The following is a 27,723-nucleotide window of genomic DNA, read 5'->3' on the forward strand; positions in this document are numbered from 1 at the left end:
ATCCTATTGCACCTTAAACCAGATTATTTGAGGAGTGAAACCTGTGCGCAGACATGTAATACTTGTGCCTTATGCAAAGTCCTGTGTTGATATAACCTACTCTTAGTATTTGTGAATGCTCTTGTATTTGTGTATGGTCTTGCCTTGCAAATATAATGTTTTCAACCTTAATTTGATGGTACAAGGTGTAAAAATATGAAATGCGGATTTCAGACAACAGATTTCACAGTTTGTTGTATGAAGATTTGACATTGCGCATTTTGTTGTGTCATCAACAAATGTCAGACATGCATGAGTGATAAATTGGAAAAGTATACACTATTGTTGTGTTGTGTTGTTGTTGTTGTTGTTGTTGTTGTTCAATATGCGTCAAAGTTCACACTGAACAAAGAACATTCACAGACAGCATTAATTTTTTTTATTTTCACTTGGAGAAAATGCTGATGAATCATAGAAATTACTTCAAGAAGCTTATGGTGAACATGCTCTATCACAAGATACACATGAATGATGGTTTTGGCATTTCAAAAATGGTGTCTTCAATGTTACAAACAAGGAATGTGGAAAACTGCTAAAAAAAAGTAAGACGTGGGATTGGAAGCATTATTGCACGAAGATGATTCGCAAACTCAAAAACAACTCTCTGAGCAATTGGGAGTTGGTCAACAAGCTGTTTCCAATTGGCTACAAGAGATGGGAAAGATTCCAAAGACCAGTAGATGGATACCACATGAGTTGAATGACAGGTAAATGGAAAAGCGTAAAAACACAAGACATTTTGCTCGTTTGGTAACAAAGGAAATAATTTTTGTATCGTATAGTTACAGGGGATGAAGTGGATTTATTTTGAGTATTCCAAATGCAAAAAATCATGGGTAGACCCAGACACACCATCCACATCGACCGCAAGACCAAATTGCTTTGGCAGAAAGACAATGCTGTGTGTTTGCTGGAACCAAAGGGGCGTTGTCTATTACAAGCTGTTAAAACCTGGGTAAATGGTTAATACAACAATTGACTGATTTGAACCATTCACTACTTTAAAAAAGGCGACAGTCATTTTTCTTCATGACGATGCTCCTTCACATACAGCAAAACCAGTTCACGACATGTTGGAAGCACTTGGCTGGGAAGTTCTACCCCATGCAGCTTGCTAACCAGATTTGGTTTCTTCCAAATACCACTCGTTTGCATCAATGGGACACGCATTTTCTGAGCAGCGCATTGTTTTATACGAAGACGTGAAAAAATGGCACGATAAATGGTTTGCAGCAAAAAGGGAAAATTTTTACTGGTTTAGCATTAACAAATCGCCTAAAAGATAGGAAAAATGTATAATAAACTGCGGAGCATACTTTGAATAAAGCACTATTTGTCATTCTTCTGAATTTAAGTGGTTTTTTTAGACATAAATCCATATTTCATAATTGTGCACCTGGTAATGTGGCAATCTGAACAATGGGTGAATGTCCATCTAATTAAACAAATGGCTATGGTATTTTAATAGCAGAGTATCTGTCCTCAGCTCAATGGTTGGTTTGAACACCAAATTGCTTTACTAGGAATGATTCTCCAGAAGGTGTTATTTTCTTAGCTTTCTCAGACTATAAATGGACCTACTCAGCCATGTATAGGGGGACCTACAGCTTAACATGACCTCCAAACCATGGTGCACTTTTGACATTTTCCACATGAACAAATCTCTGCCAGATGTGAAAGAAGTTATAAGCAACAGAAGAAATCCTAGGACCATCTGGGGATTGAATATTAGACGTTACAACATAAAGTAGTCCCTTACCTACTGAACTACCAAACCCTACAGTATTTTTAATAAGAAAGAATTACATCTACATCTATACAACTGCTCTGAAACAAAAAATTGAAAAATTGCTGAGACATCAACCTGAGTTCAATATAATGCTTCTCAAACCTCTGTAGCATGGTTCTGGCTCCGAGACATAGATAATTATACTGCTGAAAGATGCCATCGCCGTCGGGGACGACGTCAAGCATGAAGGGATGAAGGGGGTTCGCAGCTGTCAACATGTACCCGGTTATTACCACAGGCCCCATGCAAGCGCAGGAAAATTTTTTCCATGGCGTAATGCCATGGATTTCAAATTAGCTGTTGAAGTCACTGGTACTATGGAGTGGAGCATGTTGAGCTACAGTACGGCTGAATCACAGTTAGTTGCACTTTAGTGGTGGGTATTCATACAGTTAAACAGTTGTCAGACTCATAAAATACACTTCACAGTAAATGCAGCTCATCTGATACATAAGCTGACTGCTTTCCGGTATGGTTCTACTTTCAAATGGGTAGGAAATACCTGTCACTATACTGCTGTAGATGATGACGGATGGCTGCATATAACAGGTCTTACACCTCGTGTATCCGTAGAGTAATGACACTTGATGGGCAGGATTGGGAGCAGGACTTGCATAGTGATGGAATCGGATACTATGTAGGTTGGGTGATAAGTGGAATGAGTGTAGCATTTTGTGCAGAATATCCCTTATCATAGTGCACAATGAGAGGTGATCAAAGCCCTAGTAATAGATATAGTTGAGTTTCTCAAGGGTATTATTGCTTGATAAGGGGTATAAAGGAGAAGGGAACTTTTCATAGTGAAGTAAATAGCTGCTGGGCATTTTCTGAAGTGCTAGCCAGTGCACTCAAATGCTTCAGTGGGAAAGGTTTACCCATGTCACATGATATGTGGAAGAGCAGCCTTCATACTACGAGGGTGTGTTGAAAAATAATGCCCCCCCAATTTATGGGAAAACTCATAAGGCTTTTTAAATAAAACAAATGTTATTAACATTCTGCATCTTTGTTTATTATGTCTACATATTTGCAGCCCCCTGCTACTAGAGGGGCTCCGAATTGTAGCTTGCAATACGGCAGTGTGTAACGTAACTATGTTGGTGCACGAGAAACGGCATGCTGTAATCAGGTTTCAAATTTGAAGAGCTCCTCTGCACATGAAGCACCTGTCCTTTAGCATGACAATGCCAGACCACACACAAGCACTGCAACATCAGCAACAGTTTGACATTTTGGGTTCACTGTCATTTCTCGTCCTCCATTCAGGTCCGACTTGGCCCTATCCAATTTTCATCTATTTTCAGAATTTAAAGAACACCTTCGAGAACACCATTTTGATAGTGATGAAGCTATGCAAGCAGAGCTGAGATTGTGGTTCTGTCAACAAAGTCAAAGTCAGACATTCTACAGTGAGGGCATTAACAAAGTGGTCTTTCATAATTCGGAGGCATTACTTTTCAACATGTCCCTCTGTGGATACAAGGAACAGAGCAAGAGGAGTCCTTTTAGTTGGTGAATGTTAATTGCATAGTGTGGACCTTGCTGAAGTGGGGATGTTAGTGTGCCTCAAAGATATAGATTTTAAACTGTAGGCCTTTCCAGGGGCAGATGTGGATTCTGACCACAATGTGTTGGTTATGAATTGTAGAATAAAACTTCAGAAATTACAAAAAGGTAGGAAATTAAGGAGATGAGATCTGGATAAGTTGAAAGAGCCACAGGTTGTTGAGAGTTTCAGAGGGAGCATTAGTCAACAACTGGCTACAACAGGAGAAAAGAATACTGTACAATATGAATCGATAGCTTTGATAGATGAAATAGTGGAGGCAGCAGACAATTAAATAGGTATAAAGCCAAGGTCTAGTCGAAATTCTTGGGTATCAAAGGAGATATTGTATTTAATTGATGAAAGAAGAACATATAAATATACAGCAAATAAAGTGGGCAAAATGGAATGCAGATATTTAACAAATGATATAGGAAAATTTAAAGAGACCTTTGGAGAAAAGAGAAGCAACGGTATACATATCAAGAGCTAAGATGGCAAGCCAGTACTAAGGTAAGAATGGAAAGTTGAAAGATGGGAGGATTGTAAAGAGGGTCTATACAAGGAAGACAAACTTGATGACAATGGAATGGAAAGAGAAGAGGAGGTAGATTAAGATGAGATGGTAGGAGATAATCTTGATCATGCTGAGCCCACAGCTGAATTAATAGTAACGATGAATAAAAACTACCTCATTTTGTATTTTTACACATTTATTGTATTACAATTGGTTTTGTTTCTTTGAGCACCTTCATGTTGCCTTACACTAAATCCTCCTCCAGCAGAACTCGGTGAGGATTTAATATAAGGCAACCTGAAGATGTTCAAAGAAATGAAACTGGTTGTAATACAGTAAATGTGTAAAAAATACAGCTGAGGTGATTTTCGTTATCAATATATAGGAGATGGGTGGAGTTTACAGAACACGGAAGGATCTAAATTGAAACAAGCCTTCTGGAATAGATAACATTTCCTCAGAATCATTGAGATTCTTGGGAGAGCCAGCCATGACATAATTATTCTACCTGGTGTGCCAGATATGAGACAGGTGAGATACCCTCAGACCTGAGGAAGAATCTGATAACAGGTGCTGATACTGAACCACCAGTGTAATAAGACATGGTTGCAAATTGTTGACTTGAATAATTTACAGAGGAATGGAAAAATTGGTACAAGCTGACTTTGGGGAAGATGAGTTTGGGTTCCGGAGAAATGTAGGAACACTCAAAGCAGTACTGACCCAGTGGCTGATCTTAGAAGGTAGGTTGAAGAAAGACAGATCTTTATTTATAGCGTTTAGAGAATTAGAGAAAGCTTTTAACAATATTGACTGGACTACAAACTTGGAAATTGTAAAGATAGTAGGGATGAAGTACAGAGAGTGAAATGTTATTTATAACTTACACAAAAAGCAAACTACAGGTAGAAGAATCAAAAGCATGACAGGGAAGCCAGAGTTAGAAAGGAGTGAGACAGAGTTGTTGCATATTCCCAATGTTCCTCAATCTGTGCATTAACAAGCAGTAAATCAAACCAAGAAGAAATTTGGAAAGGGCATTAAAGTTCATGGAAAGGAAATAAATACTTTGAGATTTGTTGATGTCATTGTAATTTAATCAGAGTCTGCAAAGGATTTGGAAAAACATTTGAATGGAATGTATAGTCCTGAAAAGAAACTATAAGATGAATATGAACAAAAGAAAACAATGGTAGTGGAGTGCAGTCACATTAAATCAGATGATTCTGAGAGAATTAGATTAGGAAATGAGGAACTAAAAGTAGAAGATGAATTTTGCTATTTGGGCCACAAAAACAACTGAAGATGTCCCAAGTAGAGAGGATTCAAGACACAGAGTGGCAACCTCATAAGAAATATTCGTAAAAAAAAAAAAGAGGTATTTGTTAACATCTAATATCAATTTAAGTGTGTTTTCTAAAGGCATTTGTCTGGAGGTGCGTTGTGGATGACAAGCAGTGCAGACAAGAAAATAAAACCTTTTGAATAATTAACAGTAGACAGGTAGCACAAATAGTAAATGAAGTGGTACTGAATCTAAATTTTTGAGGGAGGGGGTGGGGGGATGACAATTTATTGCACAACTTGACTAAAACAAAAGGATTGGTTTGTAGGACACATCCTGAGGCATCAATGAGTTGTCATTTTAATAATGGAAGGAAGTAAGGGTGTAAAAATTTTAGTAGTAAACAAAGGGATGAGCACAGCAAGAAGGTATGTTGCAGTAGTTACATAGGGATGCAGAGACTTGCACAGGATATACTAGCATGAAGAGCTGCATCAAACAAGTCTTTGGATTGAGGACCACAACAACAGATCTGTTGACAGTGACATGCCAGTTTTCAGTGAATAGTGTTTCCTGGATAACCTAAACTAAAGTTTGCGTACAGAGAGATTAGGCTGTATATTTTTCAGGTAGAAATTATTTTTGCTGCCAGTATCGGAACACAACTAACATCTTGTGATCGGCATATTTTAGTAACATTGAGCTATTGTTTACAGCCTGGGCAAATGATACTATGCAGCCAGTATTAAAATAAACAAATTGTTCCTATGAATTATATGAAAAGACCGACTGTTCAGTCTCCAGGAAAAAGTTGCAACATCCAGCTGTTACCAAAATGCTTCACATGATATGGTTGCTCTTTCTATAAATATTGTATTAATCATAGACAGTTCATTGATGTTCATTACTGGCTTCCCTACACATGGACATGGAGCTGTTGTTGTACATCTGTTAATTCATTTTGTTGCCATTTCTGTGAGTGATTCCCCCCCCCCCCCCCCCCTCTTTCTACACTTCTTTTGTTGTTTTTCAGAGGCAGCTGACTGAAAGAGACCTTGAGGTATTATATTATCTGATGAATACATATTGCTTGTTTTATTGTCAGTTGTAGTTTGTTGTTTGGTAGTAGAAGATATGAAGTATTTTTGTATTATAAGAAAAAAACAAATGCCTTCCTTTTTGGGTGGTGTTGTTGCTGGTAGGAAAAAAAACACTCATTACTTATTTCTTGTGGTATAGCACATGAAGAATGGAACTGTCCAGTGGATGTTCAATCAGGAGAAAATTGGAGGCGGTAACACAAGCTATGTGATAAAAGATCTTGAACCCAATACAGCATATTTTCTACGCCTTTATGCAAAAAACTCCATTGGAACAAGTAATTTTTACACTTATCCAACACCAGTCAGTACATTAGAAAAAGGTAAGTTTTATCTTCTGGAAATTAGTTCTAAAATTTCATCATGAGGATTTGTGTGTCCTGTGTGTCGAAATTGTTGTCTCCATTGCACAGACCTAGTCCTTTCCCATGGTTATAAGCAAGCTTAACACTTTTCACCACCATTGTGACATGTGTCCAACAATAGGTTATCAGAGAACCAGTGGGAATTTGGTGCACAGTATTGCTTTGCACCATGTGTCAAATTTCTTTGTGCAAAAACTGTTTCACATTGTATCACACATAAGAGAATCCTTGTGACTGTCACTTGAAAGACCGAATTTGCATGTAATTATAATGAGCTTGTCATTGGGAATAATCGACTGAAATAACAAATATTTGTAATCAAAAATATGATCCAAGAGCCTTTCTGAAAATATATATCGTAAATGAAAGTACAGGATTTCACAACCACAGGGACATATAGGATCCATGACAAAACAACAGTGGGACACACATTTCCTATCCCTCACCACACTGGAAAATGAAATGGCAGGAAATAGTTTTTTCAGACTGTAACTTTTGATGATGACATCAAAATAATCATACATTAACACCTTTCACTCTGAAAAAAATTGGTAGTGAAGGGTTAAATGAAAAAATTCCATTAATACAACATACCTGTTTAATCTGTTGGGGAGCCAGCATCTGAACAGAACTCTTGCAGGATCAAATGTGTCAGAATTATCTGATTTTTTCCATCGCTGACTTTTAAAGTTAAGGGCATGACATAATAGTAAGTAAACAAGAGTCATTGAACAGTCTGTGCCTCAACATACCTGGCAGTATAAAGAAGTTTTTGTCAACTTCATGCTTAAATATAAGTAAATACTGTTTGTTTCCTGTTTAAATTTTAAATATCTATTTTGTGATTGGTTTACTGACAGTCTGCAAAGACAGGGAATGAGGAGAAATGAAATTTGTTACTCTAGCTGTATGACTCTGATTATAATGTTTAATGCAGATGTTAGTGTGATATAAGAGAGTGTAAGACTGCATAGTTTTTTAAGGAAAGGAAAAAAGTATTGGTTCATCACGTACAGTAGTGGAATCAGTATGAAGGCAGGATTCCTAGGAAAGTAGTGTCTGAAGCATACCTGTATTGAATTTATTATGGAAAGTGGAAGTAGTAGATACATATAAGACATAAACAGTCATGATGGAATTGCATAGTTTCTTTCATAACATGAGTAACAAAATACGGCATTTGCATTTCCTGGATGGAAAAGGGTATAAAGGTACTCATGTCCTGCTGTGTTATTGCATTGTTAGTGCTTTGTCCAACTCCATTCTTCCTAATTACATCAAAAATTCTCAGCATTGATTTTTTTAGTGTTTGTAGTTTTTGCAATGAAATTATCATGTACTCTTCTCGTTTCACTCTTTTCAGCTCGCATAAGACCTCAAATTGCCTTCATTGTGATAACATGCTTTGCAAGTATTCCCCAAGGGTTATCCATGGGATTAATATCCAGGCTACCTGGAGGCCAGGGCAAAATATCAATATCTTTATCGTCAAACCATTTTTCTTTGTGCAGAAACCTGCACAAATGCATTATCTTGATGAAACATTAGACTTTCATTCCCTAGGTCCTCATACATTTTGATCCAGTCTGTCTGTAGCATCTCAGGTGTACATACAGTATTAGAGTTTGTTTTAGTGTTCACCAAAGCAGTGCATGTTTTATCGCTAGTGCAAAATGCTGGCAAATCATAACACTTTCATCACCAAAATTTCTGATCATTCTTACCTTTCGCTCTATTCTCTGCTCATTCCAGTCTTACTGAAATCCATCTGGACCATCTAAATTAAACTACGTGTCATCACTGAAGATCACTTTATCCCATTCTCAATTCCGTGACATAAGTTTTTCAACAAACTCCAGTCAAGTCTGTCTGTGTTCGAGTGTTAGAGCAGGTTTCTACAGTTGTTTCTTGAATGCAAGTTGTTTTCATTTGACAAAATTTGCCACACGTGCAAATCAGCAACAAGTTGAGAAGAATAACAGTCTGTGGCCCTTGCTCTGTGCAAAAGTAACCATTTTGATGCCTTAAATAATTTTCTACTTTGTTCATATTTTCCGTCCTGTCCATATCGTGCACTGAATCTAACAAAATTATAATTCACTGTACTTGAACAGTTTAGCTTCTTGGCGATTTGACAATTAGAGAGTCCTATTTCCTTCTACGCACCAATTTTTGCTTTTTCGTTGTGCAACAACTGTTTTCAGTGTGGCTATGTCGCAGTCATGGTTTATGTACACAATATGCACTGTCACTAATGGTGCCTGTTTCCTATCTGTAGGGAAGTCATATACACATACACTAACAGTGCATAGAGCTGACTGCCTTTATACTGAGTTCCACCTTCTACCACCTGAATCATTGATGTCTATTGACATTATATGCGACACCATTTGACCACATTTGTCATTATCCTGGATCTCATATTGCATATACACTGTGTGCATCTATTCCAACCAACAATGTTAATTTTCCTACAGATTTCCATACCTTTATACTACTGTATGAGGGCCTGCTGAAATAACGCTTCTGAATTTTTTATGTGAAAACTCTTAAAGCTTTTTAGATAAAACAGGCGTTGTTGATATTCTATATCTTTATTCTTCTTGTGTACATATTTGCAGCCCTCTTCTGCTAGAGGGCTCTGAATTGTAGCGTGTAATGTGACGGTGTGTAGTGTAACTGTGAAGGTGTGTGGAAGCAATGTACTGTAATTGAGTTTCGAATGCAAAGAGTTCATGCACATGTGGATCATCCTCTCCTTGAGAATGACAGACAACACAAGAAAATGGCTTTTATACAAAGATAAGATTTAACATTTGGTTGACAAGGTAATTAGCTGGTGCAGGGATTGATGGTGTAGGATCTCACACTCACCATTTACAGCAACCATATAGTAACAGCTTCACAAGAGTGAGTTTTCCATCGATCTGACACCCTCAACAGCTAATTCATGGTGGACAACTATAATGTTTTCAGGTACTAGTTAAATTTAACTTGAATTCATTTTGCATATTTAAAATGTATGAGTAAGAATAGGTACGAAACAGTATGGCATGTTATAACATTGGCCAGTATGAGATTACTAGTTAAATTACATTCCTCCAGCCTTTGCTAAGGTGTTGAGATAAATCATGACACATCTCATCATAAGCATATAATTGTACTTTTAATGTGCACACCTAACCAGCTGACTACTGTGACAATCTCCATGAAATCAAAGACCCATGTAACTGTTTATATTGCCATCCTTTGTGAACACTCAAACGTCCCCAGGGAGTCTAACCTGATATGGAAACTTGTGTTGTGTTCCAGTCTTAGTTTAATGTTGCTTGTTGGCTCAGTGCCAGATTACGTATCCAAAGTGTTAGGGCTCTATCTGTCATTTATTGCTTCTTTCATCTTTTGCAATGATTTGCTGATGTGAAAAATACCAAGTTGCACTGTTGTTTGCAGTCCATGTACACTCCTTATCACAACCTGGGTTGTTTATAGGATATCGATTATGGTTGTTCCACTTCATTTGTTTGTGTATTGTTACTACACTCATCTTGGTTAACTCGTGTGTGATACCTTCATCTGGGTCTGACCTTTACTTTTGCAAGCTTTTTACAGAAGTATAGGCCATAAAGTTGCCCAATACCCAGCATAGTAGTCAGTTCATGTGGTGGTAGCACCTGGATTGAATGAGGTATTTTTTCTCACTGAAGCTATTGTTAATTAATCTTTCAGTTGTTTCACAACCAGTTTTGTCTTTTTAAGCCATTGTCCTTTGATTATCTAAAAGAGTTATCAGTCATTGGTTGTGACGCCCTGAAAGTCTCTCTGGACAGATCTGAATGTTTCAGTGCAGATCATTATGACCTCAAGAACTTTCCTCCTTGGCCACACCATAGGAGGAAAAGAAAACCAAACAACTTATAGACACTTACTCCCCCCCAATCCCTGGTTTGGAATTGAACTGATGGAGGGTCCTTTCTAACAACTAATCCAATATTATTTGTCTATAATATCAAAAATGTATTTGGAGAAACCACCTCCCTCTTAATTGGAACACCAACTCCTACCCACACCAACTCCTATCCAGTCCTGAGCATTACTCTCTTAGAAGAAAGTTGTTGACATACTTGTCATTGTAACACCCTATAAGAGTTGGAACATTGTATGAGATTTAATTTTTAATTGGGACTTACTACTGCAGGCAGAGGAGCACCCCCCCCCCCCCCCCACACACACACACACACAAATCTGGAGAAGAGGAGGGTCCACTCCATTGTCATGTATGCCAAGGCCTACCAGACCACAAGGTCGACAGTTGGGTATTCATCCTTACTTGTGAGGGGGATTTAATGCCTGAGGAAGTTAAAAATTGTGGTCTGCTGTTGTGATATGAAGCTATATTTCCCACCCTCAATACGGAGCTCTAGATGCTGATGACTTGGGCATGTGTCTTTCAGTTGTACGAACAACTTAATTTAGACTGGTGTGATTGGCCACTTCATGGGAACACCCCATGTGAGCAGCCACCATTCTGTGTCAGTTTTGGAGATGACCTGCCTCCCACCGCACCCGCCTCCCCCTTTGAGCGCCAAAGTGAGCAACTTAAGATCTCTGATTAATCATGGCACAGTGGTATTGAATCTTGCCTCAACTGTGGCCATGTCATAGGCAGTACCTCGAGTACTTACTCCCTCCATTCCATTGATGTCAACTTCTGGTAGTTGTGCAAATAAATCAGCCTATGGGGGAGATAGCAACCCCCCCCCCCTCCTCTGGTGTTTCCTGCAGCATCATATTTGGGCTCCTTGACTCTCCACACCCAGATGGAGCACCAGCATCCTTCAGCATCTACTGGTGACAGAGCTCTGTTTATTATTACGATCTCTGAGATCAAATCTATTTGTAGATGGGTCTGGCATATTATGATACCGAGCGAGGTGGCACAGTGGCTAGCACACTGGACTCGCATTCAGGAGGACGACTGTTCAATCCCGCGTCTGGCCATCCTGATTTAGGTTTTCCATGATTTCCCTAAATCACTCCAGGCAAATGCCGGGATGGTTCCTTTGAAAGGGCACGGCCGACTTCCATCCCCGTCCTTCCCTGGTCCGATGAGACCGATGACCTCGCTGTCTGGTCTCCTCCCTAAACAACCCAACCCAACCCCATATTATCATTTTTCAGCTTGTACACATCATACTATTATGATAGATGTCTATGCAGTGTGACCACGGCATGGGATGTTTGCCATCTTGTCCATATGGCAACAATTGACTGTAGAGCTTTGTCCACAGTTGTTGATTCACTGCGAACAGTGTATTGCTCATGGGCTTCTCTCCATCAGTGGTCTAATGTTACTTACTGTGAGCTGGATAGAAGACCTGTGCCATTGCAACTTTGATTATCTATAAACTACATATGCCCATGACTGCAATGTGCACATGAATGCAGTGTTTGGCATGCTGAGTAGCAAAGTATAATGTTTTGAAACAATTCTTGCATCAACTTGTACTGCAGTGGTGGCTTCATAAGCATTAATGCTACTGTGGGACTGAAAGTGGCAGCAAGTGTTGTTGAGAAGTGAATGATATCCACACAAAGTGTGATAGTTTGGAACATTATTGGATACAGTGTGGTCTTGACTCCTATATATTGAGTGTAGTCGGAATGTGAATCACTGCATCAGGAAGGATTTAGTGCCCAAGAGACTGCTCATGTAAAGATAACTCAACAGGACAATGGCCTAACATATGATGAGGATCGCATAAACCTTCTTTGATGACTGACAGGTACCATTGCTTTCCTCATCTGTGTGGTCCAGCTTGATACATTACTCATAAAATAATCTGGAATGAGATTGCCTGGAAACTTCTTCATCACAGTCCATGGTTAATCACGGCATGTCCAGAAGGTAAGAATACTTCTGAGTCTCTGATGATTGAAGGGTATTTTTTTCCCAAAGCTGGCAGCACTGCATTCAAGGGCAAGATGTTGGTAGTAGAATGCACACTCATTTGTCGACTGAAAACTCTTGTTCTAGTGTCATGATGAAATGAGTGTCTCTGTTCCAAATTCCACAAACTTTAAGATGAGGAGCATTATCCAGTTTTGTCTTGCGGATGGAAATGTAATGTTCCAGATTTTTAACAAAATCAAATCTGTTTATGAGGGTAATTTCAAGAATTCTGCTAATGCGTACAACTGACGTAAGTTTAAAGCTGGCAGAACAAAGGCGTGGACATGCTTCAATCATGGCTGATGAGGTGCAGAACAAGATCAAAAAATTATTCATGGTGACTGTCAGTTGACTTGACAAAAGTGAAAACAATGTTTCCTGAAGTCTCCAGATTGCTTCTGCATGAAATCATTACAGGACCATTTGGTTTTTGAAAACTGTTTCCCAGGTGGGCACCAAAACAATTCAAAGATAAATACAAAGTTAACAGAATTGCATCTTCCTGGAAATTTCTCAAGCTCTTTGAAGTGAAAGATGAACGGATCCTCGACCCTGTTGTGACTGGCAACGTAACATGAGTGACCCATTACATCCCTGAGGCAAAAATATAATCGATGCAGTGGCGACATACCCCCCACCACTGGATAAAAAATTCAAAACCGTTGTTTCCTTTAGAAAAATCATTGCTCCTGTCTTTTGTGAGCATACGGGAAGTCTTCTCGTTGGATTTTTGCCCCATAGGAAACAATTAATGATGGACAGTGGTATGAAATCCTAGAAAATCTATGGAGGACAATGCAGGACAAAGGAGGGAGACATTAATGAAGGGCATGTGCTTGTTGCATGATAGTGCGCATCCCCACAGAGCCAGTGATACCAACTCTTGGATTAATTCAATCGTGGGACATCACCCACACCACTCACAGCCTTGATCTGGAACTTTTAAATTTTCGTTTTTTTCTCTCTCTAAAGTTGTTTGCGAGTGGTAAGAGGTTTTCCATGGACAATGAGAGCCAGAGTGCTGTCAAACAAGGGGGCAAAGAGGTACAGGAGACATTTTTGATGAAGGTATCAGAAGGCACATCCCTCGGCTCACAGAGTGCACTGAGAATCAAGATGACTATGTCAAAAAATACTGTTTGATGTGCATCTGTGATTTTATAATTTTTCATAAATGTATTGTCTTATCAATTGTTAAACAATGGCCTAAGAGAATTTGGCCAAAAGCCTTTGGAAATTTAATCAGTTGACACAGTTGGAAGCTTCAGAAAAGTTTGTTAATGGATTTCATCACACGGTTATGCATTTCTACATATCTATGGCCTCTTGGATTCTATTTTACGATGTTCACAGGCCCTGATTGCAGGATGTGGGGATTCACAGCACACTGAATTCCGAAGTGAGAGTTAATTATAGTTCTTCAATTCTAATGATTCCTATATTGCTGCACACGTAACCTGTGGTATTACTTTAGTCTAGCCTTGCATATCCTTCTCGTTGTTACAATTTTCCTGCTACGTTAATGTAGGTGTCTGTTAGGGTGACTAAACATTTACATTTAACTCTTGATAGCTGATATTGTGATAATCGTCCATCACATGAAATGCGAATGAGGGAGTTGTTTTTACAAGGTGAAGAAAACTACTAACACTTGTACAGGAAAATTGTCTCGAAAGAAAATATCAGTATTAAAATTTCTCGTGTACATGTAAAGGTTTCATTTGTGGGACATCTAATAAAAATAAGTTTTATGATGTAATGTCAGTCCGTGGCAAGCATTTTTAGTCATATGGGTTAATTACATATAAAGGGAGAGGAATTCCATGCCATGAGCTGCTTAGTTGATTGTCACTGTATAATCTTTGTATTATTTCAGATCCAGACTTTGTGCCTGAAGTATCTGTTAAAGGTGTCACAATAAATTCAATTACAATTGGGTGGTCTTTACCTCCAGCTGAATTAAAAGATCACATCCATTACTATCATCTTGTTCTACAAAATAATGGAACAACAACCTACAGGCAAGAGTCAATAAGCTCAGCTGACCAAATGAATGTTTATCTGTTTGTAGATCTTCTTTCAGATACAACGTATCACTTCAAGGTATGTGATATTATTGATGTGTAGTGAGTGGCATGAAAGTGTATTTGTACAAATAATAGCACAACTGCTTTCTAATACGACATTTAAATTGCTGATTCAAGTGTGTGTGTGTGTGTGTGTGTGTGTGTGTGTGTGTGTGTGTGTGTGTGTGTGTGTGTGTATACAGCGGTATTAGGTTTAGTAATCTGTAAACCTTTTTAGATCTCGAGTGATGTATTAGGTCAACATTTTTTCACTATTTCTAACCCCTTTAGCCTCTTACATTGGCATGCTGTTGTTACCTTTGCTAATGTATTGCTGCTATTCTTAACAGCAATAAAATTATTCAGGATTTCCGTCTGTCATTTTTTAGAATTCACCTGATGGGTGATTCTTGGACGTATTGGTTGTCATCCACTAACATTTCTTCCTTTTGGTGTTTCACTAATGTGTTTTCCTTGCATTTTTTGAGGATCTCCTTGTACTAATTGTTCTACTGGTCCACCCCTCAATCTGTAGGTATATTTTTGCATCACAGTGCATTTCCCTCATTGGTCATTTCCAAAGTGGTTGGATTTTACCCAGTTTGATTGGTTGGTGTAAGAACTGTCCATTGCCATCCCGTATTTAAGTTTCATCACCATTGTTTTTGCCATTGGTGGAATCCATATATCATTAATTTGTCCTTGTCCACAATTTCTTTTGTGTTATTTATATTAACCAGTCTTTCAGTAATTTCATTGTAGACTTGTTCCAGGAAAGTCACTCTCATTGCTAATGGCTAAACAGCATCTGAAATCTGAAAGACAAAAAAGTTCATATTAGAGAAGCCACTAGAAAATCAAAATCAAAAGATAGTCACAGTTTACCTGCTGTTCATCTCCCAAGTCAATGATAGAACCAAATCTGCAATCACAGGTCATTTATATACCAGGTGGTTATAATTAAACTTTCCCTATTTAACATGTTAAACATGGAAACTAGTTACCGTATGAGTTCAAAACTTGGTAGCATTAATTTACAGAGTATGGAGTGCAAGATTTCATTGGGTCACTATGCCACCGTCCAGTTCCATCTATGATCACCATGTGCCGCGATCAGTTATCGTGGTACATAGTCTCAAACACCTGACCAGTCACAGTGCACTTCTGGATGTGTCAACGTGAGCTTGGACAAAACGAGCTCGGTGTTATTGGTGAAGCTCTATTATCAAACCAACAGTAATGCTGCAGCTGCACTTCGAGAATATCACCAGCTGAAAGGATTATGGAAGGGTACTCTTTCTCTACCTGCTGTGCTGAGCACGATGTAGTAGTTCAAATTGACGGGAGAACTGGATGTTGCTTGGGGAAGAGGCTGACGATCAGTTGCACCACAGGTGGTTGATGAAATCGCTGTTGTTATGACAGACAATGCTGCACAATTCCTGATCGTTAGGCAGTGCGCCTGCTTTGTCATGACAGTTAAACATCCCGTGGTCCACTGTATGGAAGGTGCTTCGTACCATTCTCAAATGGTATCCGTACAAGATCCATATCGTGCAGCAGCTTGCACTTCATAATGCACAACGGGTGTGATGGCTTCACTTTCCACTTTCTCGCAAGGATTAAATTTGACGAGGGCTGGCTCTGGACCATCCTATGGACAGTCAAAGCTCATTTTTCTCCGATGGGTGAAGTGAACACACAGAATTGCTGAGTGTGCGGATCTTAATTTACTGTGCATGAAGGTCCTCTGTATGGTGAATGTGTCACCGTATGGGTTGGCTTCGTGGCTGCATACCCGCCCTACAGGTGAGAGACACTTTGAAGTCAGCCGTTTTCAAGCAAGATGGTGGGGCCACACTGCACATCACTCGTAAAGTTCGCCAGCTCCTCTGAAACACATTTGGAAATGATTGAATTATCAGCCAATCATTTCCAAATGCTTGGCCAACGTGATCACTTGATCTCACTCCTTGTGATTTCAGGTTTTAGGGCTACCTGAATGGCAGGTTTTATCAGGGGAAACATTCACACATGTAGTGATCTGAAGCACAGCATATCAAGAGAGGTAGCCAGCATACCCAAGGACATGCTTTGTTCTGCTGTGCAGAATGCAATCCAGCACTTTCAGACTCTCCTGGACACTGATGGGCACCATATTGAGCGCCTTTTGTAGCAGTAACGGTACTGGTATTTAATGGTATGATGTACCATAGCAGCACATTAAAAATGTTTCAGTTGAATTGATTCTGCATTATTTCTCTTCCCCCATGTTCGTGACATTAATGCTGCAAAGTGTGGTACATGTACGGTAATTAGTTTCCGTGTTATAATGTGTTAAGCAGGGAAAGTTTAATTATAACCACCCGGTATAACGAGATCAAGAGTGGCCTCAGCATTGATCCCTATAGTATATCTGTAGTGATTATTCTCCATTCTGAAGAGTCTGTTTTGCTGTGTACACACTCTGTGCCTCTGAATGCTATGTTCTGCATCTTCTTAGTTAAATGCCATAATATTTGAGTTTCTATGTAACAGTGTGAATTGCACAATCAAATGCTTTTGACAAGTCAGTGAAACTACCAGCTGGAAAAATTTTGTCTTTTAAATTTCATTTGAGCTGATTAATGAATTATAAAATAACATGACCTGTGGTGAAACGCCTTTGTAATGCAGATTGAAACTAAGTATCATATTTTTAATAAGATGTGTTATGGTTTGTGCATACACGATCTTTTCCAGTGCCTTCAAGAAGCAGGTAAGTAATAAGACTAGTCAGTAATTATTAATAACTGCCTTACTGCTTTTATGTAAGGAGGTCTGCCCATAGCATATTTCAGTCTATCTGAAAATATCTCATGTGATAGTGATGTATTGCATATGTGACTGAACACACGGCATGCGTATGAAGTACAGGATTTTAGTGCCTTACTTGAGATGTTATCAAGTACACAAGAGTTTTTGCTTTGAGGGAGGTAATTACATTCTTAAAATATTTGACAGAACAGGGAGTAATTGTGATTTTGCCATTCTTTAAGCGAGATTGCTTCTTGCAAGTATTTTATTGCTTTATCCCGTGAACTTTTCATGCAAGTGTCCTGAGCTGCTTCAAGGGTTTCCTGAGCTGCCTCAAGGAAATGATCATTAAATGCACAGCTGGCCATCAAAATTACGATGCCATGAAGGTGGCACGAAACAAACAATAATTTGAAATTAATTCTTGGCTATGCAAGTGATTATCATTTCAGCACAATAACAAAAGTAGTTACGTGTAACATTACACAGTGGTTTTCTCATTTATAAATCACATTTGAATGTTGGTTCATGAGAAGACAATAGAGTGCCCTGTATAAGAAAGGAAGTGTAAAACAGCATGTCAGATTTTGACAGCAGCAAGATTGCAGTATATTGTGAGTGCTGTTTATCAATCAATGATTTTGCAACAACAATTCCGTGATCTTCTTCAAAGTACGGTATCTTTGGGTTTATGAGGGCTATACTCAATGCCGTACAGAATCTGAACAGCCCCACATGCTGGTGCGCAAGAGGACAGAAACAGTGTTTGCTATAGCAAGAACAAATACAATTTATGGATCATAGTACTTTATAGAGCAGTACGTAAAATACAAAAAGAACAGGTTGTGGGTAACATTAAACACACTGACTGGACAACAGTAATACATGTAACATAATATGCTGAGCACACATTTCCAATCACTTAAATAATACTGTTTCTTCGACGGTTCACCAGAGCCCGATGACGCTTGATGATGGCAGGAATCCCGTCTGGCCAGGAGCCGAAACCACGAGCCCAAACAGGTGCACCCAGCTGGAAACATTGTGGAGTCAGTGATGCCAGTGGACATGGGGTCGGATGCAGCAGGTGGAGGAGGGTCTGTGGTTGGTGTACATGTTGCAGCTCTACCAGGCTCTTGTCTCCCACCGGAGTGAAACTGTACAAACTCAAAAAACAGTCTAAAGCAGCTTCAGGGGACCTGCCAGATACATACTTCTGTGTCTGAGTTTTAAACATCTGAACCGTGTTTTCAGCCTCGACATTAGACAGGATGAAATGGGGGAGCTGTGAGATGACTAACACCACTACCCTGACAAAAAGATGCAAATTTTCAAGGAACAAATTGGGGACCATTACCAGTAACCACAGTATACGGAAGTCCCTCAATTGCAAAAATCTTAGACATGCGGATATAGTAGCTGCCGGGACTTCGACGGATAATGCGCCGTGTAGGGAAACTTGGAAGAGTCGTCCACTACAATGAATCAGTACTGATTGATTGAAGGACCCAGCAAAATCAACATGCAGATCCTCCCGTGGGTGCCTGGCATTGACCAGGGGGAAAAAAGACACCTGAGGGCCCACCTTTGCTGAACGTAGTACCCAGCCAATACAGATACTGGCGGGCCAAAGCTTTGGTCCAAGAGGTTCCCCAATGACCGACATGCGTAAGCCGTAGTACATTATGGTGTAAGGAAGCAAGAATCACAAACTCTGGGAGCAGCGTCCTCTGTAGCTAGCAAAAGAACCCCATGAATCACAGAAAGATAGTGCTGGAGGGAAAAATAATTACGTGAGAGAGCCAAAGCACAGCCCGGCAGGTTTTTCCAGCCAACCGTGCAGCACAAGAGAGAGAACCCAACTAAGTACATGGTCCGTGATGACAGCTGATGCTATCGTGGCACTAGTGAAGGGACAACCATCGATCGCATTCTGGTTCTGAATATCAAAATAGAAACAAAACAATTCATCCCGATCTAATGCAGAGTCCGGTGTGATTGGAAGGGGAAATTAGGCTTTGACGTGTTATGCTGTCGGCCGGTAATGGATCTAATAATGATAATGGGAGACCAAGAGAGCCCCCTGCTGCAAATGATGCGCTGCCTTGTCCAGCATGGAAGCTGAAGGGCTAAAAAGAGCAACCAATGGCTTGTGATCTGTGATTAAATGGAACTTAGAGCCATACAAGAAGATGAGATTTCTTGAGGATGAACACGGTCGCTGAAGCCTCCTTTTCAGCCTGAGAATACCGCTGCTGGGTGGAAGTTACTCTTAGAAGCGTAAGCAGCGGGTCATTCAGACCTGTTGGCATATTTGTGCACCAACACCATGCTTAGAGGCATCTGTAGTCAACACTAGATACTGACTTGGCTGAAAAGTGGCCAGATGTGGGGCAGATTTAAGTTCAGATTTAAGCAAAGCGAATGCTCTATCATGAACTGGGGACCAGAAAAAAGGCACAGTTTCACACAAAAGTGCACGCAGGGGCTGAGCAATAGTGGATGCGTCTGATAAAAACTTAAGATAGAATGCAACTTTACATAGAAATGCTTGCAGTTCCTTAACAGAGACCGACCATGGGAAAGCCGTAATTGCATCAGCATGGTGATGCAACAGCATGACCCCTGTGCAAGAAACCTCAAAACCTAGGTACTTAATTGACGGCTGAAAAAAATTGAGATTTGATAGGATTGCACTTTAGACTTGCAGAATGCAAAACAGAAAACAAGGGTTGTTGGTCTTCAGTGGAAGAACCGGAAACAATGATATCGTCGAGGTAATTGATACAGCCCAGTACAGAGTCTGTCAGCTGTTCTAAAAAATGCTGAAAATTTTTGGGTGCGCTAGCAATGCCAAAAGGCAAGCAATATTGGTACAGGCCGAAAGGTATATTGGCAATGAGAAGATGCCTAATGGCCTCATCCAATGGGAGCTGAAGGTACACTTCTGACAAAGCAATGGCTACCTTATAATTTTGCAAGCAACTCGTCAGGGTGGGACAAAGGGGATGTATCTATCATTGATTATGCATTAATCATGACACTGAAGTCGCCACAGAGGCGAAGCTTACCCACCGACTTCTTAACGACGACCAGTGGTGTAGCCCATTCACTGGAAGAAATAGGCTGAATGACATAGAGTAGCATTAGATGGTCTAATTCGGCTTTGGCGGAGTCACGCAGTGCGACAGACATGCCATGCCCCAAAAAAACGAGGGTGGATGGATTCTTTAATCGTAAAGTGGAACTGAAAACTGGTAGCACAACCGAGCCCACAGGAAAACAATGACAAAAGCTCAATGCAGAGGGACTCCAATTACCAATACAGAATGTGATTTGATACTAAATTTACCTCTTGGTAATGGAGAAACCAAAAGTGTTAAACGCATCAAAGTCTAACATGTCTGCAGTATGGGAATGATCCACAACAAGGAAGGTGAGAGGGCGAATAACAGATTAGTAAAAGACAGGAGAGGAGAACTGACCTAAGATCAGAATCTGCTGTTTATTGTAGCTAACCATCTTTCGTAAAATCTGTGTGAGGAGAGGGGAACCCAAGTCGCATAAATTTGTGTATTTACTAAAGTCACTGCCACTGAATGATGTGACATAGTGGTTAGCACATTGGACTCGCATTCGGGAAGACAGTGGTTCAAACCCGCATCTGGCCATCCTGATTTAGGTTTTCCAGGATTTCCCTAAATGGCTTCAGACAAACGCTGGGATGATCCCTTTGAAAGGACATGGGTGACTTCCTTCACCATCATTCCCTAATCCAATGCGACCGATAACCTCACAGTTTGGTCTCCTCCCCCAAATCAATCAGTCAACCAACCAACCAACCAACCAACAAAATTTACTGCTGCTCCTATGTCCACTTGCATTATTAGGTGTTATACAGAGTTTTTTTCGTTTTTAATCACTCTCCTTAAGCTAGCTTAGTACAGTCATTGCTGCTAAAGTTTTTTGTGTCACTGAGGCAATGATCATCACATGGCTTACAAGCTGTTGGACTACCTTGTTTGGTAAAATAAAATGAAGCTGAAATTACATTAATGGAAAGAACTTAGGACGGCAAAATTAATGGAGCAGTAAACAGCAGGACTTGGTGAAATATATCACCAAATTTAGGGGTAGGATGAGAATGCCAGAGACTCTTGTAAGTACTCCTTTAGTTTGGAAAAAGGCACTACAAGATAAAAATTTTAGGAGACAGTGGTTGTAGTGACACTTGCATATTAATGGTGATATATTATGCAGACAGACTGGGCAAAATATAAAAAGAGTAATGGTATCGGTAAGTTGAGAGTTTTTTTTGTAGTAACAGTTCATTGAGGAAAAAAAAAAAAATGGAATGGTCGTAGTTTTGAGCTGCACCATACAACCATTCCATCATGTTACTAAATGATGGTCTTAAGATTCCCCAATAATAAATGTGTCCTTTACTATTTCGTTATTACTTTTCCTTGTTGCCGCCATAAATATTTGCATGAATTGTTGCAGATGTCCGCATGTAGTGAATATACAAAGCAGTGTGGAAACTGGTCCAATGAAGTCTATGGACAGACACTGGATGGAGGTAACAGCAGACTGAAGAAAATGTTCAAAACATTTTGCTTGCACTTTATGTAGATGCTTGAGTAGCATATAACTGTGATTGCAAAGTCATTAATGCTCTTGTTTGAGACTTAATAATCACACCTGGAATAAAAACCAAGTGAAAATAGTTTACAGTTGCAAGTAAATAAAATTTTACAGTATTTACTGCTAAGCATACTTTCCTCATATTACCTACTATGGTGTAGGATTTTTAAACCATAGAAATCTTTCATTAGATTTGTTATCTCATAGATACATCACTGAATACAATAGCCCATTGCCACTAAATGTCCATACAGTCAGCTGATGGTGTCTAGTTTACATATGGATTCAGTTTCACATAAACTTTACCAAATCTAAGAATAGATGTGACATTCAATAAGCATGGGTTGATGGAAGATTGTGGGCTTAAATATGAACTCATGGGCTAAAGCAATGAGGGAATTCGTGAGAGACAATTATTTTCATATACCTCATTGTTATGTACAGATAGATTTTCTTTAATTGAATTACTTGTTTGTGTCACAAGGAGCTGGCATCAAGAACTTTGACGTCTTAAAGATAACATGAGTTTAAGAACTTTCATCATGTTGTTGTTGCTAGTTTGAAGCGTTGTAAATTTTCTTTTTCTCAAGGAGTGGAGCAAGTTGTGTATGGTTTAAATATCTAGATAAAAATTGAAGCAGTTGGGCAGTATTTTGTTATTGAGTAAATGGACTTAAATTCGTTTTGTTTTATGTTTGAAAATGGCTTTTAATTTAGGAAAAGTATTATGGTCAACCTCAACAGAACATGTGAGTCCTTCTTTCGACTAGGACAATGGTTACATCTCTTTGCATTTTATCATTACAGGGGTCACGAGACCCATAAGGATGATGCTATCGTTTATCGCCTAATGAAGGCATCAGAAGATAAAAACCAATCTCAAAATGGTTTAGATAAGATATCTGTCTTCTGTGAAAATTGACAATTAACCCTAAATAATGAAAAGTGTGAGGTCATCCACATAAGTGCGAAAGGAATCCATTAAACTTCAATTACGTGATAAATCAATCAAATCTAAAGGCCATAAATTCAACTAAATACGTAGGAATTACAGTTATGAACAACTTAAATTGGAAGGAACACACACAAAATGTTATGGGGAAATGAACCAAAGACCACATTTTATTGGTGTAGAGGACGCAGCAGATCTACTAGACTGCCTACACTATGCCCGTCCTTAACAGATAACATTAATGGAATATATCAAGAAAGTTCGAAGAAGAGCAGCATGTTTTGTATTATGGAGAAAAAGGGGAGAGTATCATGGACATGATGCAGGATTTGGCATGGACATCGTTAAAACAAAGGCATTTCTTGTTTTGGCAGGATCTTCTCACAAAGTTTCATTACCAACTTTCTCCTCTGAATGTGAAAATATTTTGTTAATGCTGATCTAAAGAGGGAGAAATGATTGTCATAATACAATAAGGCCAATCAGAGCTCACACACAAGGATGTAGGTGCTCATTTTTTCGCATGCTGTTTGAGAGTGGAATAACAAAGAATTATTGTGAAGGTGGTTCAGTGAACTCTCTGCCAGGCACTTAAGTGTAATTTGCAGAGTATCCATGTAAATGTAGATGAAGGATTTAGACAGTGAAACCAAAACTGCTTCCATGTTTCCTGACTTATCATATATACAGTAATGACATATGCAAACCAGTGTAATCCTTAAAAGCTAATGAGCTTATACACACAGCACTTACGGTAACAGTTCAGAAACATGCTTATTGTCTTGTTAATTTATCTGATTAACTCGCATTTAAAATATCATCAACTGAATAGAGAGAGTGAACCTACTTTTCCTTTAGACATGAAATTATACACAGTGGAAATAAGAGCAGTAGGCTGCTTTTGTATCTGATTCCGCCCCAATGTGAGAAAGTGTTTTTAATGAGCAAGCAGTTAAGCTTAATCTCTCAACAGTCTGGAGTACATATTATTCCCTATATAGTTCACAGTGAAGGTGGAACCACAGGAACTAAGGAGTATCTACTCCCTCTGTCTCTTGGTTATTGTATGTCACTGAGAATACCACTGGTTTTTTAGGACTTGGGAGCTATTGAGTGAAGCTGGTCTTGTTAACCATTTGACTGCTGTTGTCGAGTTAACGTGTCATGCTCCTTTGCTCCCCCAAGGTGCTATTGATGAGAGTGTGGCCTCTGGGTTTTCCTCTAGTGTTACCGAAAAGTTAACTTGAGTCTCCTTGCCATCCACTGAACATTAATACCAAACATACCCATACCACCACTCGGGTACCTGCGTGTTGTTGACAGGTTTAAGCGTACATCAGATTTTCTGCCTCCATAAATCACTATCTTTTCACAGTTTTGGCTGCTCAGTTGTGCTTGGGTACTTTATTGTTGTTTTGTTTTGCTGCATTCAATGTACATAAGTATCACTGTTCATCAGGATTTGCACCACACTGTTTTTCTTATCAGATGTTCTACTGAGGAAGTTGTTGTATGAAGAGCAACAGTGAGGCTGATTTATTCGATGACATTGTAAGTGATAAGCTCCTCCATCAATTCTGAAAGCAACTATCTTAAGCTTTCTACGTCAGAAGATGTGATGCTACGGTAAACAAGAAATGTAATTGATAGTTCATCTGATTCTGAAAATGATAGTGACATGATTAGGAAGAAATCACAGTTCAGTGACAGATTTAATTGGAAAGAAAGTGATTTTTGTACATTTAATCACACATGTAATGATTCACCTTTGGGCCACAACTGTCGACTAACGAATGATTCAAGCATTCTGTCATTCTTCATGTTGTTGTCAACTATTCATATAGAAACAAAAAAAATATTTATACTCCTTGATTTCCATAGTAATGAAGATTTAGTTATGCATTTGTACACAAAACATCTCATTCTTGTACATTTACATAAACTGTTTAGGTCCATACACATCTGCACATCTTGAACCCATGTAACTGTCTATGGATGTGTTATGGGTGCCTGATTTCGAAAGTTACATTTAAGTTATGAAATATTACTAACTGCATTGACTGAGCTATGTCATCCATTTGTGAAGGACAATAAGTTAACAGAAATGTAAGAATTGCAGTGCCAAATTTCATAACACGTAGAGTAGATGTGCTGTTTACATAGTGTACTTAATAGAGATATGCAATCTGTTCCCCTTTAGTGATTGAACACACAATTAGTCTTGTGAAAAATTGTTCATGAAGCTAGCAAATAATCTTATCATACAATAAAAGTAAAGTTAAAGAGTTTTTAACATAGTTCACAATGAACTACACATGATAACCATGTCACAAATGATCAGTATATTTTGTTCATTATATGTACTAGTAGCATACTGATACACCTTGAATAATATATGGCTTTTGTCCCTCACACCCAATGAAGCAGTATAATATGCACACATACATTAAGTAACCAGTGATGTTTGAGCCAGAAATATACCCTTAACTAAAATAAAATGTGTTAATTTATCTGTTAGAGAGAAGAATACATGTAGTACAGTGGGTATTATTGACGTGTAGCAATGAAGAAACACTGAACTGCCATAATAATTTTGTGTGGCTTAATGGCCTTGTGCAAGTCTTGCAATTGTACAGCACTTCGATGACTTGCTTGTTCCTAATCTGCCCCAGTTACCCAACTGGGAAAAGGGGACCTAATGTGGAATTTGAACCACATGTCGTTTCTGGCAGATCTCCATATTGTTGGAAGATGAATGCTAGGTTAAAGGCAGACTGAAAAATCCTTGCTCCAACCAGGATTTGATCCTGCAACCTTTCAGTTTCCATCACATGCTTTATCGCTAGACCGCCAGGCACAACACTGAACTATGGATGTGTTCTGAAAGCGACATGGTAACTATCAGAATGGATGAGCAAAAGTGCATCAAGCAATTGAAGAAAAAACTGTCTTTAAATCTCTGTGGACTTTTTAGCACTGCAAATTCATGGTTAATCCTCAATCCTGAGCAAATTTTTACATTTAGAATAATGTTCCTCTAAGAGATGAAAATAAGATCATTTAAACACCCCCCCCCCCCCCCAACTTATTAACTTGCTTAATCTGATTAATGGGAAGGGGGGAGGGAGATTCAGAGATGAACTGTTCGGATAGCTCAGTAATCTTCAGTGCCAGATACTACAAGAAATGTGATGTACGCAATGTAACAGTCCAGAAGAAGGAACCTCCCAAGTACATTTCTCGTAATGACTGTGACAGAAATATTAGAGAAATATGAACTTACATAGATTATACCAATAATCACTTTTAACACACACCAGCCATGAAGGAACTGAGCGTAGTAATACAATAATTTTGGTATTGGGCTTACACTATCTGTTCAAAGGGATCTGGACACCTATTAGTGCCCACTCTTTGCCTATATGATGATTTGAACTCTGCTGGCGACACATTCAAAGATGTTTCTGAATGTTTGTGAAGGAGTCATAGTCCATTCTTCCTCAAGAAACCAGAGAAAGTAACTATGCTAGACGCTGGGGCCTAGAATGAAGTAATCGTTCTAACTCGTACCAAAGGTATTCCATTTGGTTTGGGTCAGGACTCTGAGCAGGCTAGTCCATTTCAGTAATGATACCATCCATTGCCTCACTGACACTGCTTTATGTCAGGATACATCGTCATGCCAATATAATCAGTCGTCCTTCGTAAGTGCAATAAGGGGACCACACCCTAAACATGAAGAACACCCACATATGCTAACATCACCTCCTCTGTACCACACTGTTGGCACTACACACAATGTCCAAATCCAAACCTTTCCATCTGGATACCATATGGTTTAACATGATGTATCACTCCAAATGACTCATTTTTAGTCATCCACTATCCAGCAGTGTCACTTTGTACACTACCTCAACCGTTGCTTAGCATTGACTACAGAAATTTGTGGCCTACAAGGGGCTGCTTAACCATTGTATCCCATTCTTTTAAACTCCCTATGCATGGTCATTGTGCTACCTGACTTGTAGTAGCACTTGGAATTCACAAGTAATTCCTTCTGTTGATTTAATGCTATTTTTTTTACAATCGTTATATGCAATGCTGGACAGTACCTATCTATCAGTACACGAGATTTGCCTGGTCTGCTGTGTTGTTCCTTGTCATTTTCACTTCACAGTCACATTGCCAACAGTTGACATGGTCAGGTATAGAAAAGTGATCAGATAGTGTACATTTTGCAATAGTAGGACTCAAACTCCTGTCTGGCTGTATACATGTTGATCACACTCAAACCAAAAGCTTACATACTTTATCTCCTTTCTGTTTCAACACCAAAAACAAACTCCAAGATAAGATCTATAGGTAGCATATGTATCTGACGTCGTCATATTTCCCGACACTTGTATCACAACAAATCATACTATAAGACGCGTTTCGGAGATATCTTTAATGCAGTGTATATTGGCTTTGCTGCATATTTAACATGTTTTTCATGTTTTCAGTTCTAAAATTGAGGCTTTTAATATTTTGTATGTGTTCATTCTGCAGTGTTTGAATTTGTGAGACAAAACAGTGATGTTTCCATGATGTCATGGGTCTTGTGTTGTGGTTTGCTGAAATAACCCATTCGAGCAGCCACCATGTTGATTTAACTGCTTGCAAAGCTAGCGT

The 27,723-nt window shown here is 39.1% G+C and overlaps 1 protein-coding gene across 1 annotated transcript in view; it reads left to right on the forward strand.

Moving 5' to 3' along the window:
* LOC124554920 (tyrosine-protein phosphatase 69D) overlaps positions 1-27,723 on the forward strand; it is a 407,323-nt gene that overhangs the window by 127,301 nt on the left and 252,299 nt on the right. The window contains exons 7-9 of the mRNA XM_047128610.1: positions 6,416-6,599; positions 14,471-14,697; positions 21,960-22,035. Coding sequence (XP_046984566.1) covers positions 6,416-6,599; positions 14,471-14,697; positions 21,960-22,035 — 487 coding nt within the window. The remainder of the gene's footprint in view (positions 1-6,415; positions 6,600-14,470; positions 14,698-21,959; positions 22,036-27,723) is intronic.

Source organism: Schistocerca americana, chromosome X (genome assembly GCF_021461395.2).
Source record: "Schistocerca americana isolate TAMUIC-IGC-003095 chromosome X, iqSchAmer2.1, whole genome shotgun sequence".
NCBI lineage: Eukaryota > Metazoa > Arthropoda > Insecta > Orthoptera > Acrididae > Schistocerca > Schistocerca americana.